The following is a 13,755-nucleotide window of genomic DNA, read 5'->3' as shown; positions in this document are numbered from 1 at the left end:
GGGGGGGGGGGGGCGGGAGCAGAGGGACAGCAGAGGCCAGGAGGGGCCCAGCAGTGCCGAGGATGCCACGTCCACAGCAGTGTGCCCAAGACCACAGTCACTGAGAGAATAACAGCACACACGGCCACTTTCCCTGTCTGGCTCTAAAACACAGGCATGCAGGCATGGGGCACACACACCAGGGCCCTGCAGAAAGTACAGTAATAGCAGCGACCTGACTCCACAGAGTTCTCTTGGGTCAGGACACAGTGGACAGGGTATGTGCACAATGTGAAGAGGCGGTTCTTTGTTTACTTGTGAGTTTTAAGGAAGGATGTAAAAATTCACTCATCACAGCTCAAAACTTAGTGAAGAACTCAGTACAGACACTGGCTTACTTCTTGCCCTTAATCAACACAGGGAAAAGACACCTATAAAGCAACTCAACACAGTATATGTAAGTCCCTCCAAGCAGTGCCCACTCCTAGCCAGCCTGTGGCTGACAGAGGGATGAGTTACTGACATTCAGAAAACAATCAGAACAGAATCAATACATTTAGGTAAAAAATCCACTGCAGCAAAAAATTTATGTAAGACTTCTTGCTACATCCCTTACTGTAGAAACTGAGCACAGATAAGTAAATAAAAATCACCCTGGCCTTACCAACCAGAATTAACACTGTGCAGGATGCATCTTTCCATTGTTTACATTTCCCATAAATGACATTACACAGCCTACACTCTGTAAAAGATACTTTTTCTTATGCTGTAGACATCTCGTAATATTATTTTTATGTTACAGAATTGTAATGGCTGTATTAACGTTTTGTTGTCTATTCGTCAAGGTTCATTAAACCAATTTTTATTAGGTTGTTTAAAATGTTCATCAGTATAAAGTGTCAGGATAGCTGTGCTTGTGTGTGTATATATATAAATACACACACACACACACACACACACACACATATATTCACACACAGTAATTAATTACTTTGTTAAGGTATGGCTACAGAAATAAAATTGCTTGGTCAGTGGATGGAGACATTTAGACTACAAAAAATTATTATAAATGAACAATGGTAAGGCAATGAACAAATAAATTGACATGTTTATAAACTAACATGTTACAAAACCACTTTAGCTGTTTTCAAATGATTTTTAGAACAAATGCTCACAAAACATCTGAAGGAAGCAGGAAAGAAAGGTGTATATCTGTGTAGAGAAGGATTTAATTGTGTTAAAATACACACATGAACAAACATGCATAAAAGAGTTCAGAAAAGGATCTACCAAAATTTTACCAAAAGCCAACCATGAACTGTGGATGAACTGTTTTTGGTTTTTTTTACATGTTTTCTCAATTTAGCCAAGTTTTCTATATTGACTATGCATTTTTATAAGAAGCAAAATTTTTTATAAAGATGGTTATTATATTAGGTTCTGAGAGTACTTATTCATTAAATTGCTTAGTAGATCTTTACTGAGACTTTTATGTACTACCAGGCAGTTTTCTAAGCAGCAAAAGTGCAGCAGTGAGCCCACAGGCCCTACTACCCTCACAGAGCTCACACTCCACAGTCAATCGACAAACAAGTAGCGTACGGTATCAAGGGCTGCACAAAGACTTGCACGTACGGTGTGTACTAGTGCCAGGGCGCTCAAGGAAGACTCCTTCACAGAGGAGACTTCAGATGAAGTCCGGGGTAAGAAGGGGCTCGCCGGGGAACAACCAGCGGAGAGAGCGTTCCACGAGAAGCGGGCCCACCCGGCCTTCGGGTGGGACGGGGGTGGGCATCCCGGGAACAGAAGCAGTGGTGGCACATGCTGAGCTGAGAGGGAAGGGGGCCGGGCCCCAGGAGCTATGTGACACAGAGCGACGACCGTGTGACAGCGGGACAAGAAACCACCTGGAGGCTTCGGAAGCAGGGCAGTAGCAAGGTCTAATTCACGTCTTTAATACCTCGGTTCAGCTGCCGGGAGAATGACGGGCCAGGGAAGAGCAGAGGAGGGGCTGCCGTCTAAGAAGCTCTGCGGTCCCTCCGCCACAGGACGGCTGCAGCCTGAGCCAGACTCTCTCGGGGACGACAGACAAAGGAGGGTCAGAGGGCAGGGGCCGCGCCGGCAGGACCTGACGATGACCAGGTGAAGGGGTGACCAGGTGAGGGGACGAGGGGGACCAGGGCGGCCCGCGACGGGTTTCTGTCGAGCGATGCCGAGGACGCTGGAGGACGGGACGTCGGGCCCCGAGGTGGGGAAGGGTGAGGGAGAGAAGGTGCGTGAGAAAGAAAGTCTCCGTTTGTCTCAGCTGCGTTGAATGTGACGGGTGCTGCAGAGTCTGGGGGGCTGGCGCCCAAGACGGGAGTGGTGCACACACAGAGGGCATCCAACTGTCTAAGGTCAGCTGGGGAACAGGTACCAACAGAAGAGGGGGGCCCGAGGTCTGAAGCCTTGGGCCCCCAATTTCAGAATCAGGCGGTGGGGTGGGGGACCCACCAATCAGACTGAGGAGGAAGGCGCCCTGAGACGGGGCGAGAGAGGCCCTGGGGCGGAGGGCGTGCACCCGCTGGGTAGTGCTGGCACCGCCGAGACAGACCACATGGGACCTGGAACTGGGGGCGTCAGTGCCCGGGACAGGGGCGGCCCTACGAACGGGCAGGGGTCAAACGGGAGCGGGAAAGGAGATGGAGTGCAGGCCGTGGACACGGCCACCCCCGATGATCCCTGCCAGAAACGGTGCTGAGAACACGAGTAGGAAACGGGCAGTAGCTGGAGAGGACAGGAAGGAAGGGTTTTAAAAACCTGTCCCGGTGCCCGAAGATGAGCCCCACGCGAGCAGCTCCTGCCCCCGAGCCGGGCCCGTGAACGCGGTGGAAGGCTCAAGGCCTGGGAGCTCGGCGCTTCTCGTGAGGCACTAAGACGTCCGCCGCCCCCATGGAGAGAGATGGGCGAGGGGTCCCAGCCACCAACCGTCCCACACAGGGAGCCAGCAGCAAGGTCAGCAAGCAGACTGAGTCCAAACCGCTCTGCACAGCTACGAAGAAACAAAACAACTGCTGTTTCAGTCCACTGAGTCTGGGTGTGGGGTGTTACCCAGCAGTCGGTAACCAGAATGAGGACAGAAGTAAACCAACTGTGCAAGGGAGAGAGCACAGCGCCCACGGGCGTGAAGTGGCAGGTGGGAGCCGGGACCCAAGCTGAGGTAAGAAGGGCAGGAGTCTGCTATCTGCGGGGGTGGCCTGACCAAGAAAGGCCGGCCACACAGAGGACAGGCCTAGGACACACTGCTTGGGAGAGAAAGCACAGCCTCCCGGCCTTAGGGGAAAAGACAGTCTGCTGCTCACGTATCACCACGAGAAACACAAGTGGTTAGGACACCCACACGCAGGCCACTATTGAAGTCTGTTTGTACAAGGCTTTTAGGAGAATGTCACCAGTAATTCATCGAGGACGTCCTGTCATGCAAAACAAACACAGTCCTGTCAGGTAAGAGACAATCACCCACCTTGCTCGCTGGTAATGCTGTCCCACTATGAACATCTCCTCCCAAATCAAAAGTTGTCTCCTGAACAATTCTGTTGAGATAGAAAAAGAAATACGTAGAATTAATAACTCTCCAATGATAAGAGGTAGTCTCTTCTTTATAATACAAAAGGAACAGTTAGCTAAATATCTCAATGTTCAAAGATCTTCAAGAAATCACTTTACTGCCAGAATATGAAGTTAATGAATTAAAAAACTATTGTAACTTTATGAACTTTTCCTACCAACGTATACTGAATACTCTCGAGATCAGATTTTTGAAAACTAATAACAAAAAATTGAAAGGAAGCATAAAGAAAAAAAGAGAAAGCTGTTCCATCAGTGAGTCTCTCTAGGCTGAAAATGGCACGTAAACACAGCGCAGACGCCTGAGGTGCCAGGAGCCCACGTGTGGACTCAGGGAAGGCCGGGGTGGGGGTGGGGGTGGAATGGGCGTGAAGAGAGGGCACAGGCCCAGCTGACTCCTGCCTGAAAGCCAAGCTGATGGTTTTTTAAAAGCTCACGGATACCACCATTAGGCTACAAATATAGAAATGGAGAAATTTTTGATAATGTCAATAATTAGATCCAGAGTAATTCTACACAGTTTTTAAGAATATCTCAAAAAGACCAAAACTGTTAAACTTATCATTATGAAAAATTAGTTAAGAATATAAACAAAATCTCATTTTAAAGAGTCAATAATCTGAGGCAAGCTACAGCTCTTCGGCACAAATGAAGGGTGAATGCAATCCATTTATTCCAGTTCATGAGAGGCGCCCAACCAAAGGGGAAAAAGAGCCCTAAAACACCTGTTAAGAGGCTCATACACCATGATCAAGAGTGATTTATTCCAGGGATGCACACAGATGGTTCAACAGCCACAAATCCATCAACGTGGCACACCCCACTAACAAAAAGGATAAAAAAACCACACGATCATCTCCACATATGCAGAACAAGATCTGACAAAATTCAACAGCCATTTGTGATAAAAACTCTCCACAAAGTGGGTACAGAAGAAACATCCCTCATCATCATAAAGGCCATGTACGACAAACCTAAGCCAACACCACACTCAACAGTGAAGAACTGAAAGCATTTTCCTCTAATATCAGGGACAAGACAAGGATGCCCACTCTCACCAATTTTATTCAACAAAGCCAGAGCAATTAGGCAAGAAAAAGAAATAAGAACCACCTACATCAGAAAATAAGGGAAACTGTCACTATTTGCAGATGACAAGATGTTACATACAGAAAACCCTAAAGACTCCACTAAAAAGAATGTGTTAGAATAAGCCAATCCAGTAAGCTTGCAGGGTTCAAAACCAATAACAAAAATATGTTGTGTTTCTACACACAAGTAATAAAATCTCAGAGACATTAAGAAAACAATCCCATTTACAGCCGCATCAAAAAGAATAAAACACCTAAAAATAAATTTAACCAAGGAGGTGAAAGACCAGTACACTGAAAACTCCAAGACACTGATCAAAGAAAGATACAAATAATACAAAGAAGATACAAATAAATGGAAGATATTTGTTATTCTGTGCTCATGGACTGGAAGAATTAATATTGTTAAAATGTCCATACCACCCAAGGCAATCTGTACATTCAGTGGAATCCCGGTGAAAATTCCAACGGCATTTTTCACAAAAATAGAACAATTCTAAAATTTGTATGGAACCACAAAAGATCCCAAGTAGTGAAAGCAACCTTGAGACAGAACAAAGAAAAAGAACAAAGAACAAATCACTCCCTGATTTCAAACTATTATTGTACAAAGCTACAGTAATCAGAACAGAATGATATCAGCATAAAAACAGACACACAGATCAATGGAACAGGATAGAGAGCCCAGAAATAAACCCACACATATATGGTCAATTAATCTATGACGAAGGAGCCAAGAATATACAATGACAGAGAACATATAGGACAGTCTCTTCAATAAAAAGTGTTGGGAACACTGGACAGCCACGTGCAAAAGAATGAGAATGGATCACTATCTTACACCAAACACAAAGATTAACTCAAAATGGATCAAAGGCTTGAGTAAGATCTGAAACCATAAACTCCCAGAAGAAATACAGGCAGTAAAGCTCCTTGACACTAGTCTTGGTGATGAGTTTTTGGATCTGACAAAAAAGGTAACAAAAGCAAAATAAACAAGTGGGACTGCAGCAAACTAAAAGCTTCTGCACAGCAAAGGAAACCACCGACAAAATGAAGCAGCAATGTGTGCAAGGGGAGAAAATATTTGCAAACCATGTATCTGATAAGGGGTTAATATCCAAAATATATAAAGACTTCATACAACTCAGTAACAACATCTCCTCCCAAAACAAAAAACAATTAACAAACGGGCAGAGGATCTGAATAAACATTTTCTAAAGACATACAGATCACCAACAAGTACATGACAAGATGCTCGACATCACTAATCACCAGGGAAACGCAAGTCAAAACCGCAAGGAGGCATCACCTCACACCTACCAGAATGGCCATCATCAAAAGGACAAGAGGTATGTGTTGGTGAGGGTGTGGAGAAAAGGGAACACTCGAGCACTGCTGGTGGGAATGGAAATCGGTGCAGCCACTATGGAGACCGGTAATGGAGGTTCCTCAACAATGAACACTAGAGCTACCGTATGACCCAGCAATCCCACGCACACCTGTATCTGTGTATACACACTCACAGGAATATTATTCAACTGTAAAAATGAAGGAAACCTTGCCATTTGTGACAACATGGATGGACCTTGAAGAAACTGTGCTCATTGGAATAAGTCAGACAGAGAAAGACAATTACCATATGATCTCACTTATATGTGGAACTTAGAACAACAAGACAGCCGTAAAAGGAATGAAATTTTGCCATCTGCAGCAACATGGATGCACTTGGAGGGCGTTATGCTAAGTCCAGTCAGACAGAGAAAGACAAATACTACAGATACCACCTGAAAAATACAACAACTAGTGAATATAAGAAACAAGAAGCAGACTCACAGACACAGAGAACCAACCAGTGGTTATGACGGGGGTCGGGAGAAGGGCAGTACAGGGGCTGTGGGACGGGAGGCGTAAACCGCCGGGTGTACCACGGGCTCAAGAATACGTTGTACGACGTGGGGAGCAGAGCCAATATTTTGTAATAACTGTAAACGGGAAGTGACCTTTGAAAACTGTATATAAAAAAACAGTAACAACAAAAAAGCCAAGCTCACAGATACAAACATTGGTGGATACCAGCGGCAGGGGTGTCCGCGTGGTGGGGGGAATGCCAAAATGGGTCAAAAGGTACAGGCTTCCAGTTTTAAAATAATTAAGTCCTGGGGATGTAATGCACAGCACAGTGACTACAGTTCATAAGACTGTGCTGCATAACTGAAAGCTGCTAAGAGTACATCCTAAAGTTCTCATCACAGGAAAAAGCTCTGCATAACTACGTGTGGCGATGGACGTAACTAGACTTACTGTGATCATTTCACAATACATACAGATACTGAATTACTACGTCACACACCTGAACTAATATGCCAATTAAAGCTCATTTAAGAAATATACATACAGGTGTGAAAAAAAGGAATACATGAGTTATCTACCTAGAAATCTGCGTTAATAGTTTAACGTGCGAACAGTATTAATTTTTATAAAAAAGGAAAGTCCGTTCTACTCTATGGATGTACATGTAAGTACTGGTATATTCAACCACTAAGCAGTTAGGACTAGTTTTGCAGGAAAAAGATGTAATAAAAATAAAATGCCACAGCAGCACTACCCCTCAATGAGATGTTCTCCATGTCCTTACACGATCTCTGCTTTCAGCCAGAGACAAGACAAGAATCAACAACCGCAGGCCTCCAGAGCAGCAACCATTAAGGCAAAAAGCAGTAGCAGACGGATGTTCTCACACAGGAAAACATCGCCCACAAAACTGAAGCGCCGACTGCAAGAGTGGGACAGAGACAGTTTGTAGAACTGTATTTATGACAGTAACACTACCAACTAACACCATCAAAATAAATATGATATAAAACCTAGAAGTAAAGCCCAGTTGCAAATAAGAGGCGGTAATCGTAGGCACTGTTGATAGACGATACACAACACACCAGAAGAACTGCTCACATGGTAAGTTCTCTGGAGAAACTTCCGAGGAATAAGCGTGAGGCTGTTAAGCAGGCGGGCTTTACCCTGTCCAGGTGTCTGGTGCTGAAAGGAAGAAACGGCGCGAAGGAAAGCTGCTAACTAACATGGAAACCCTTTGAGCAAAGACCATCTGTTGAAGAGAAGAGCCAGTGGGAAGGTCATGACAAGAGAGAGGAAACAGGGAGACGCGGCTGATAAACAAATACAGCCTGAAGAAAGGAATTTGAAACACCTGGTCCTGCCGGACACGGTAGGAAGGACGGGTTTATCGCTGCGCCCAGTTTAAAGCTGGAGACAGGGACCTTCCTGTGAAGTTGAGACCCACGCCGGTTCTCTCTGGGACTAAGGGCTCGGTCGCTTGCTGAACCCTGGCACTGGAAGGCGAGAGGCTGGGGCGTCAGACCCCCACACCTGCATGGCAGTCCCTACATCCACCATGCTGCCGCGAACGTGTGCGAACCACAGAGCGACCACCCGGGAGCCGTGTCACGTCTTATCTGCACCAACCGCGACTGCCCTTCACCCTTCTCCACCGCCGGGATCCAATGTGGACAGCGTGAGGAGAGAGACCAGGACGTCCTCAACAGCCTGGCGGCAGCCATCACGATACAACTCCTAGTGCTGACAGTGAGCTAGCGAAGGGCCAGCACGAGGGAACGGGAACGATCCCCATGTGGCCCCAGGTGGAAGCTCTGCGCGGTTAACCAGAGACCGGTCACGCAGGAAACCAAGGCTCAGGAACGAGGAGGGCCGCCCCCCGGGGTGCTACGTCTGTGCTCTCAGCAGGGCGGGGGAGAAGCTACTGCCCCTGTCTTCCCAAGATCCACACACTATCAACCTGTAAGACGGGTAATAAAGTCACCGGGCAGTATATTCATGAAAAAAATGTCATTATCAAAAAGGAAGTGTTACTCCCTCCCGCTCTGAGAAGTTTTCCCAGACGGTAAGGAGTTTCCTTTTCCAGCACCGGGCCCACGTTGCAAGTCCTCAGACAGGCACTAGGTGGAGCCAAATACCTTGCATTCCTTAACAAAGAACAACGTGTTTCACTACGAGTAACAGAGAGGGCACACCTCAACAAAAACACCTCGGTGACGTAAGGCTCATTACACAGAACACCGTAATTCAAATAAAGTGTTGTTTTAAAGTATCAGCTAGGGCTTCCCTGGTGGTACAGTGGTTAAGAATCCGCCTGCTGATGCAGGGGACACGATTGCGAGCCCTCCCCTGGTCCGGGAAGATGCCACATGCCGCGGAGCAGCTAAGCCCACGCGCCACAACTCATGAGCCTGCGCTCTAGAGCCTGCGAGCCACAACTACTGAGCCCGCGCGCCATAACTACTGAAGCCCACACACCTGGAGCCCATGCTCCTTAACAAGAGAAGCTACCGCAGTGAGAAGACCACACACCGCAACGAAGAGTAGCCCCTGCTCGCGGCAACTAGAGAAAGCCCGTGAGCAGCAACGAAGATCCAACGCAGCCAAAAATAAATAAATAAATTTATTTTTTTAAAAAGTATCAGCTAAAAAACAAAATTTTTAAATAATTTAAAAACCAGCCCCCCCACACACACAAAACCAGCCACAACTTCCAATTTCAAGACGAAGTCAAGACCTTTCTTTCTTCTTCTGCTTCTCTGAAACCAACCCAAATCAACAAGAACCTGAACCACAAACTGTAACTTTAAAAATTAAAATAAAAGACAATAAAACACATAATCTATGGCTAATTCATTTCATTTTCAGCATGATCACAACACTCTGGAATTCTTAAAGGTGATGGATGCTCCTTACCCAGGCCTCTGTCTGGGACCCTTCGCCATCAGGCCTCCATCCACCGATCTCTTGGGCAGAGCGTGGTCCTGGCTGGGGTCCACGAACTTAAACACATGGGACGCCCCAAACTGCACCTTCATCCCGCTGTGCAGCATCGTCGTCTCCGAGATGCGCTGCCCGTCCACGTAGGTCTCGGCATCCATGCTTCTAGGCGTGACCGTGACCACTCCATCCATGTTTGTGAGGTCACAGTGATGGGGCTCAATTCCTGAACCAAACAACTAAAAAGAAAGGAAAATCAAAGGAACTTCCATCATCAAGTACAGAGGATTTAAAAACTGAATTTTGAGACTGTAAGTCCCTCCTTTATGATAAATATAATCTAATAAACTCTGGATTTTTGGTGCTTTCAGGGAATTTTCCCTTAATTTATGAATTAAACACTGTCAAAATAACTGAATATTTTCACCATCCAGCAGCTTGATTTAAGGGGTACTATAACTCTGCATTAAAAAGCATATGGGGGCTTCCCTGGTGGCTCGGTGGTTAAGAATCCACCTGCCGGTACAGGGGTCATGGGTTCGAGCCCTGGTCCGGGAAGATCCCACATGTCACGGAGCAGCTAAGCCCGAGAGCCACAACTACTGAGCCCGCGTTCTAGAGCCCACGAGTCACAACTACTGAGCCCATGTGCCACAGCTACTGAGCCCGCATGCCACAACTACTGAAGCCCACGCGCCTAGAGCCCGTGCTCCGCAACGAGAGAAGCTACTGCACTGAGAAGCCCGCGCACCACAACAAGGGTAGCCCCCGCTCACCACAACTAGAGAAAAGCCCGCACGCAGCAAAGAAGACCCAACGCAGCCAAAAATAAATAAATAAAAAACAAATTTATTAAAAAATAAACAAAACATGTGGTCATCTTGAATATTAGACAATTAATGGGTAAATCTACACAGATCATCAGGGCTACAAATCCCTGTTCACCTGTTTTACTGCTGTGCTGAGGATGGGGTTAGAACTGAAAATGACATTAGTAATCGGGCCCCTCATGCCACAACTGCGAAGTGAGAATACAGAGAAAGGGACATCTGCCCAGGCTCAAGCCCCAGGAAGCGAGCAGCCCTGCCCTTCCCAACGCACAGACATGCTAAGCTCTGCGCTACTCCAGCCCGGGCACCTGTGGCTCAGTTAACACTGTAACTATGCTTCGCTGAACGCCTCCTGCTGCGTGTGTGCGACCCAGTGACACGCACTTCCACGTGCGTTATCCCCCTTAATCCTGTAATCTCGAAACAACCTATAAAACCATCACCATCTTTTGGAGAAAAGCAACAGCCCTGGAGGTCTGGGGGCGGAGTCGGACAGAAACTCACACTCTGCTCTGTTCACAATGAAGCAGAGAGAAGCGACCCAGAGCAAGCAAGCTGCTTACATTAAAGTAAAAGGCTTTCCCTCCCTTCCACTCACCCACAGCGTGGCAGGCCCACACGCTGCCCTATGACCCACCGAAGAGGCAGAGCGGCAGCCGGACACGCACCTGGATGGAGCCGTCGTCGAACTTCTCCATCCCAACCTCAGTGACGCTCAGCTGAAGGCGGTAGAGCTTCGGCTTGTCTCTGGAGTCGGAACCGTCTGCGATGAGAGAAGGACAGGGAGGGCTTCACTAGCCAAGTCGAACGTGCTCACCACGTTATTTGAAACAAACACGCACACGACGGGTTACCTCTGAAGCAACACTACTGTTCTCAATTCTCAGGATTTCTATTCAAAGAACTCCCCAAATTTATATCATGCAACTTAAGTAACTGAATACACAAAATTCAAAGTAAGACGTAAGCACATCAGCTTCTGTTTAAAATATAATTCAAGGTACTAACACCGTCATTCATACCGACGTTTTCTTTATCACGTAAAAAAATGTTTCCCCACCACATGGTCCTGGACTTGTGTCTGATTCTAAAGAAGACAGGGAGACCCTCCTTCCAGACCGGACCTCCTCACAGACTGCCAGGGCAACCGATGGAAGGAGTGTGACCTCCCAGCTCACCCCGGACCTTCTGGACCAGACCGACCCCAGGGATGAGGCCCCAGCTCGTGTCCCCACGTGATTCTGACGGCCACCCCTGGCATGAAGCTCCAGTAAGAACTGCCGTGAAAAGTGCTCACCTCCACGGAGTGGAGCTGGGATGAAGGACAAAAGGAGAGACTGGGTTTTTTACTTCTGTGTCATTTCATACTTCCGGGAACTGCTGAGATGTTTCCCTTGCCTGCGCATCACTTTGTCTGATGGGCTGGCTTTGGGGGACCACAAGAGCCGTGGCCCCTGCCCACTGACCCCCGGATGGGCTCCTCCCCTCCTCACCTGCCTACCCACCCCACCTAACACCGAGGGTCATTCTGATCTCAGTGCTATCGCACAGGGGGACACGGGCCTCGGCATCCACGCGCCAGGACTCGGTCCCAGGGCCGTGACAGCAGCAACCTCGCTGTGCCCATGCTGTGCAGGACCCCGCTGCCCCAGAGCCTCAGCGACTTCAGAATCGCTCACCGAGCTGCAGTTAAAATCTCTAGTCCCCAGGATCAGGAGTGTAAACACTGCAGTGTACACAGAGTGCAGACTGCTAAAATCTTAGGGTAGTGTGGTCTCAACTCTCACAGACCAAAGACACCAGGAACATGGGTGTGCAAGCTGTTAGAACGGTTGCTAATTTGAGAGTGCACAAGATAACACGCTAACGACAGGTTTGCAGCGATCTCTGAGATCTGGGTGAAGGTAAGACGAGACTGAAGCAGCATTCGAGAGACACCACGTCTCACAGGCACTAAAAACCGGGCTCCGGGTCTGTGTTGCTTCACAGCACATCCTCATCAGATTTGGTGGCAGCTGAAGCCTCATTTAAACCACCTGATTTCAACTCCGAGTACTGATCCAAACGGGGCCTCAGAGTCACGCGGGGCTTTCCCTGGACAGGACCCAGTTCCCTTCTAGACTTGCTGAGCCCAAATCCCTGAGGGATGCTTACCATTCTGCTGGCTTTAAACACCACAGGCAGCCCTAAGGACAGTGCTTGTCAAGTAGCATTCTCTCCGGCACCCACAGCACCGTGAACCATTTCGTCTCGAGCCCACTGACCATGTCTGATGAGGGTTCCTGCTTCCTAACCACTCCCACCCCTGAGCTCCCAGGCGGCTAGGTCTTTAAAACAATCTCTGTACACCTGGTGCTCAGTACAGCGTGCGCTCAATAAAGCGTTAATGTATTAACAGTGAAGAATTATTAACTAAAAATGCGGAAAACAGAATAATGCGATACGGTCTCGCACAGAATTCTACAAATGAATTATAAAGAAAGCAAAAGAAGCAAACAAGTGATCAAGAACAACTGTTTCAATTACAATGTTTAAAAAAACAGAAGAGCATGAAAAATACGTCTGTTTAGGGGTGAAAGAAAAACCCACATTCGTTTTCTTCTGAACTTTGAATGCTTCTGAAGGGTACCTTGTGAGCTAATAAATGAGTACTATATACTTTTCTGCATCAACATTTACAGCCACAAATTTAGAAGTATAAAAAGAAAGGGAGAGATACAAACTTTCTCGGTCTCTCCTTTCTCTGTGACAGAAATCTATCGACAGACGGATCAGAAATAAACCTTGCCAATCCCTTCTTTCTTTCTGCTTCACAGTAATAATAGAAAACAAAGATACCTTTTCAGGTATATCCTGAATAACCTAAACGGTGGCCACTCACGTCGTACATAAAACGGAGTTCTGGGACCTCGGGCAGAACACAGAAACGGAGGCGAATAATGTTCACGACGTAACTGACAGCTTCTTGTAGATCCAAGGCCCCTCCTCAGTAAAAGCAGTCATCTCACAGGCAGTAACAAACATGTAAAACGGTGGCTTACAACAAAAATCTTAAAATTTTATCCCCTTCCGCAACAGGGATTGTACAAATGCTCTATGTCTGGCTCAAGCGCCGGAGCACATTTCTCCTCACTTGAGAGCTACGACAGATCCGGAGTGCCTCTGAAGGCGGAGATAAATCTTCCGAAGTAACCCTACCACACAGACGAGTGCTCCTTCCAGAGGCTCTAAATGCTTTTTAGAAACATTTTATACTTTTGCCTTAAAAATACGTAACACATTCATATGGTGCAAAATTCAAAAGGCACAAAAAGGACATGGTGAACCGCACCCTTCCCCACCTGGCCCCTGCCTAGCCCTTCCCCACCCAGAGGCAAATCTTCAGAGTCTATTTTATGCGTATGTAATTACACCACCCGATACTCATGTCCTTCCTTCTCCTGGTTTGCACAAGC

The 13,755-nt window shown here is 47.2% G+C and overlaps 1 protein-coding gene across 1 annotated transcript in view; it reads right to left on the bottom strand.

The window, feature by feature from the left end:
* Nucleotides 1–13,755, bottom strand: part of AFDN (afadin, adherens junction formation factor) — a 94,263-nt gene that overhangs the window by 52,600 nt on the left and 27,908 nt on the right. The window contains 3 exon segments of the mRNA XM_007445918.1: nucleotides 3,482–3,551; nucleotides 9,447–9,709; nucleotides 10,969–11,063. Of these exon segments, the coding sequence (XP_007445980.1) occupies nucleotides 3,482–3,551; nucleotides 9,447–9,709; nucleotides 10,969–11,063 (428 nt within the window).

This window comes from Lipotes vexillifer, unplaced genomic scaffold (assembly GCF_000442215.2).
Source record: "Lipotes vexillifer unplaced genomic scaffold, Lipotes_vexillifer_v1.1 scaffold459, whole genome shotgun sequence".
NCBI lineage: Eukaryota > Metazoa > Chordata > Mammalia > Artiodactyla > Lipotidae > Lipotes > Lipotes vexillifer.
This window is presented reverse-complemented; position numbering and strand designations above follow the sequence as displayed.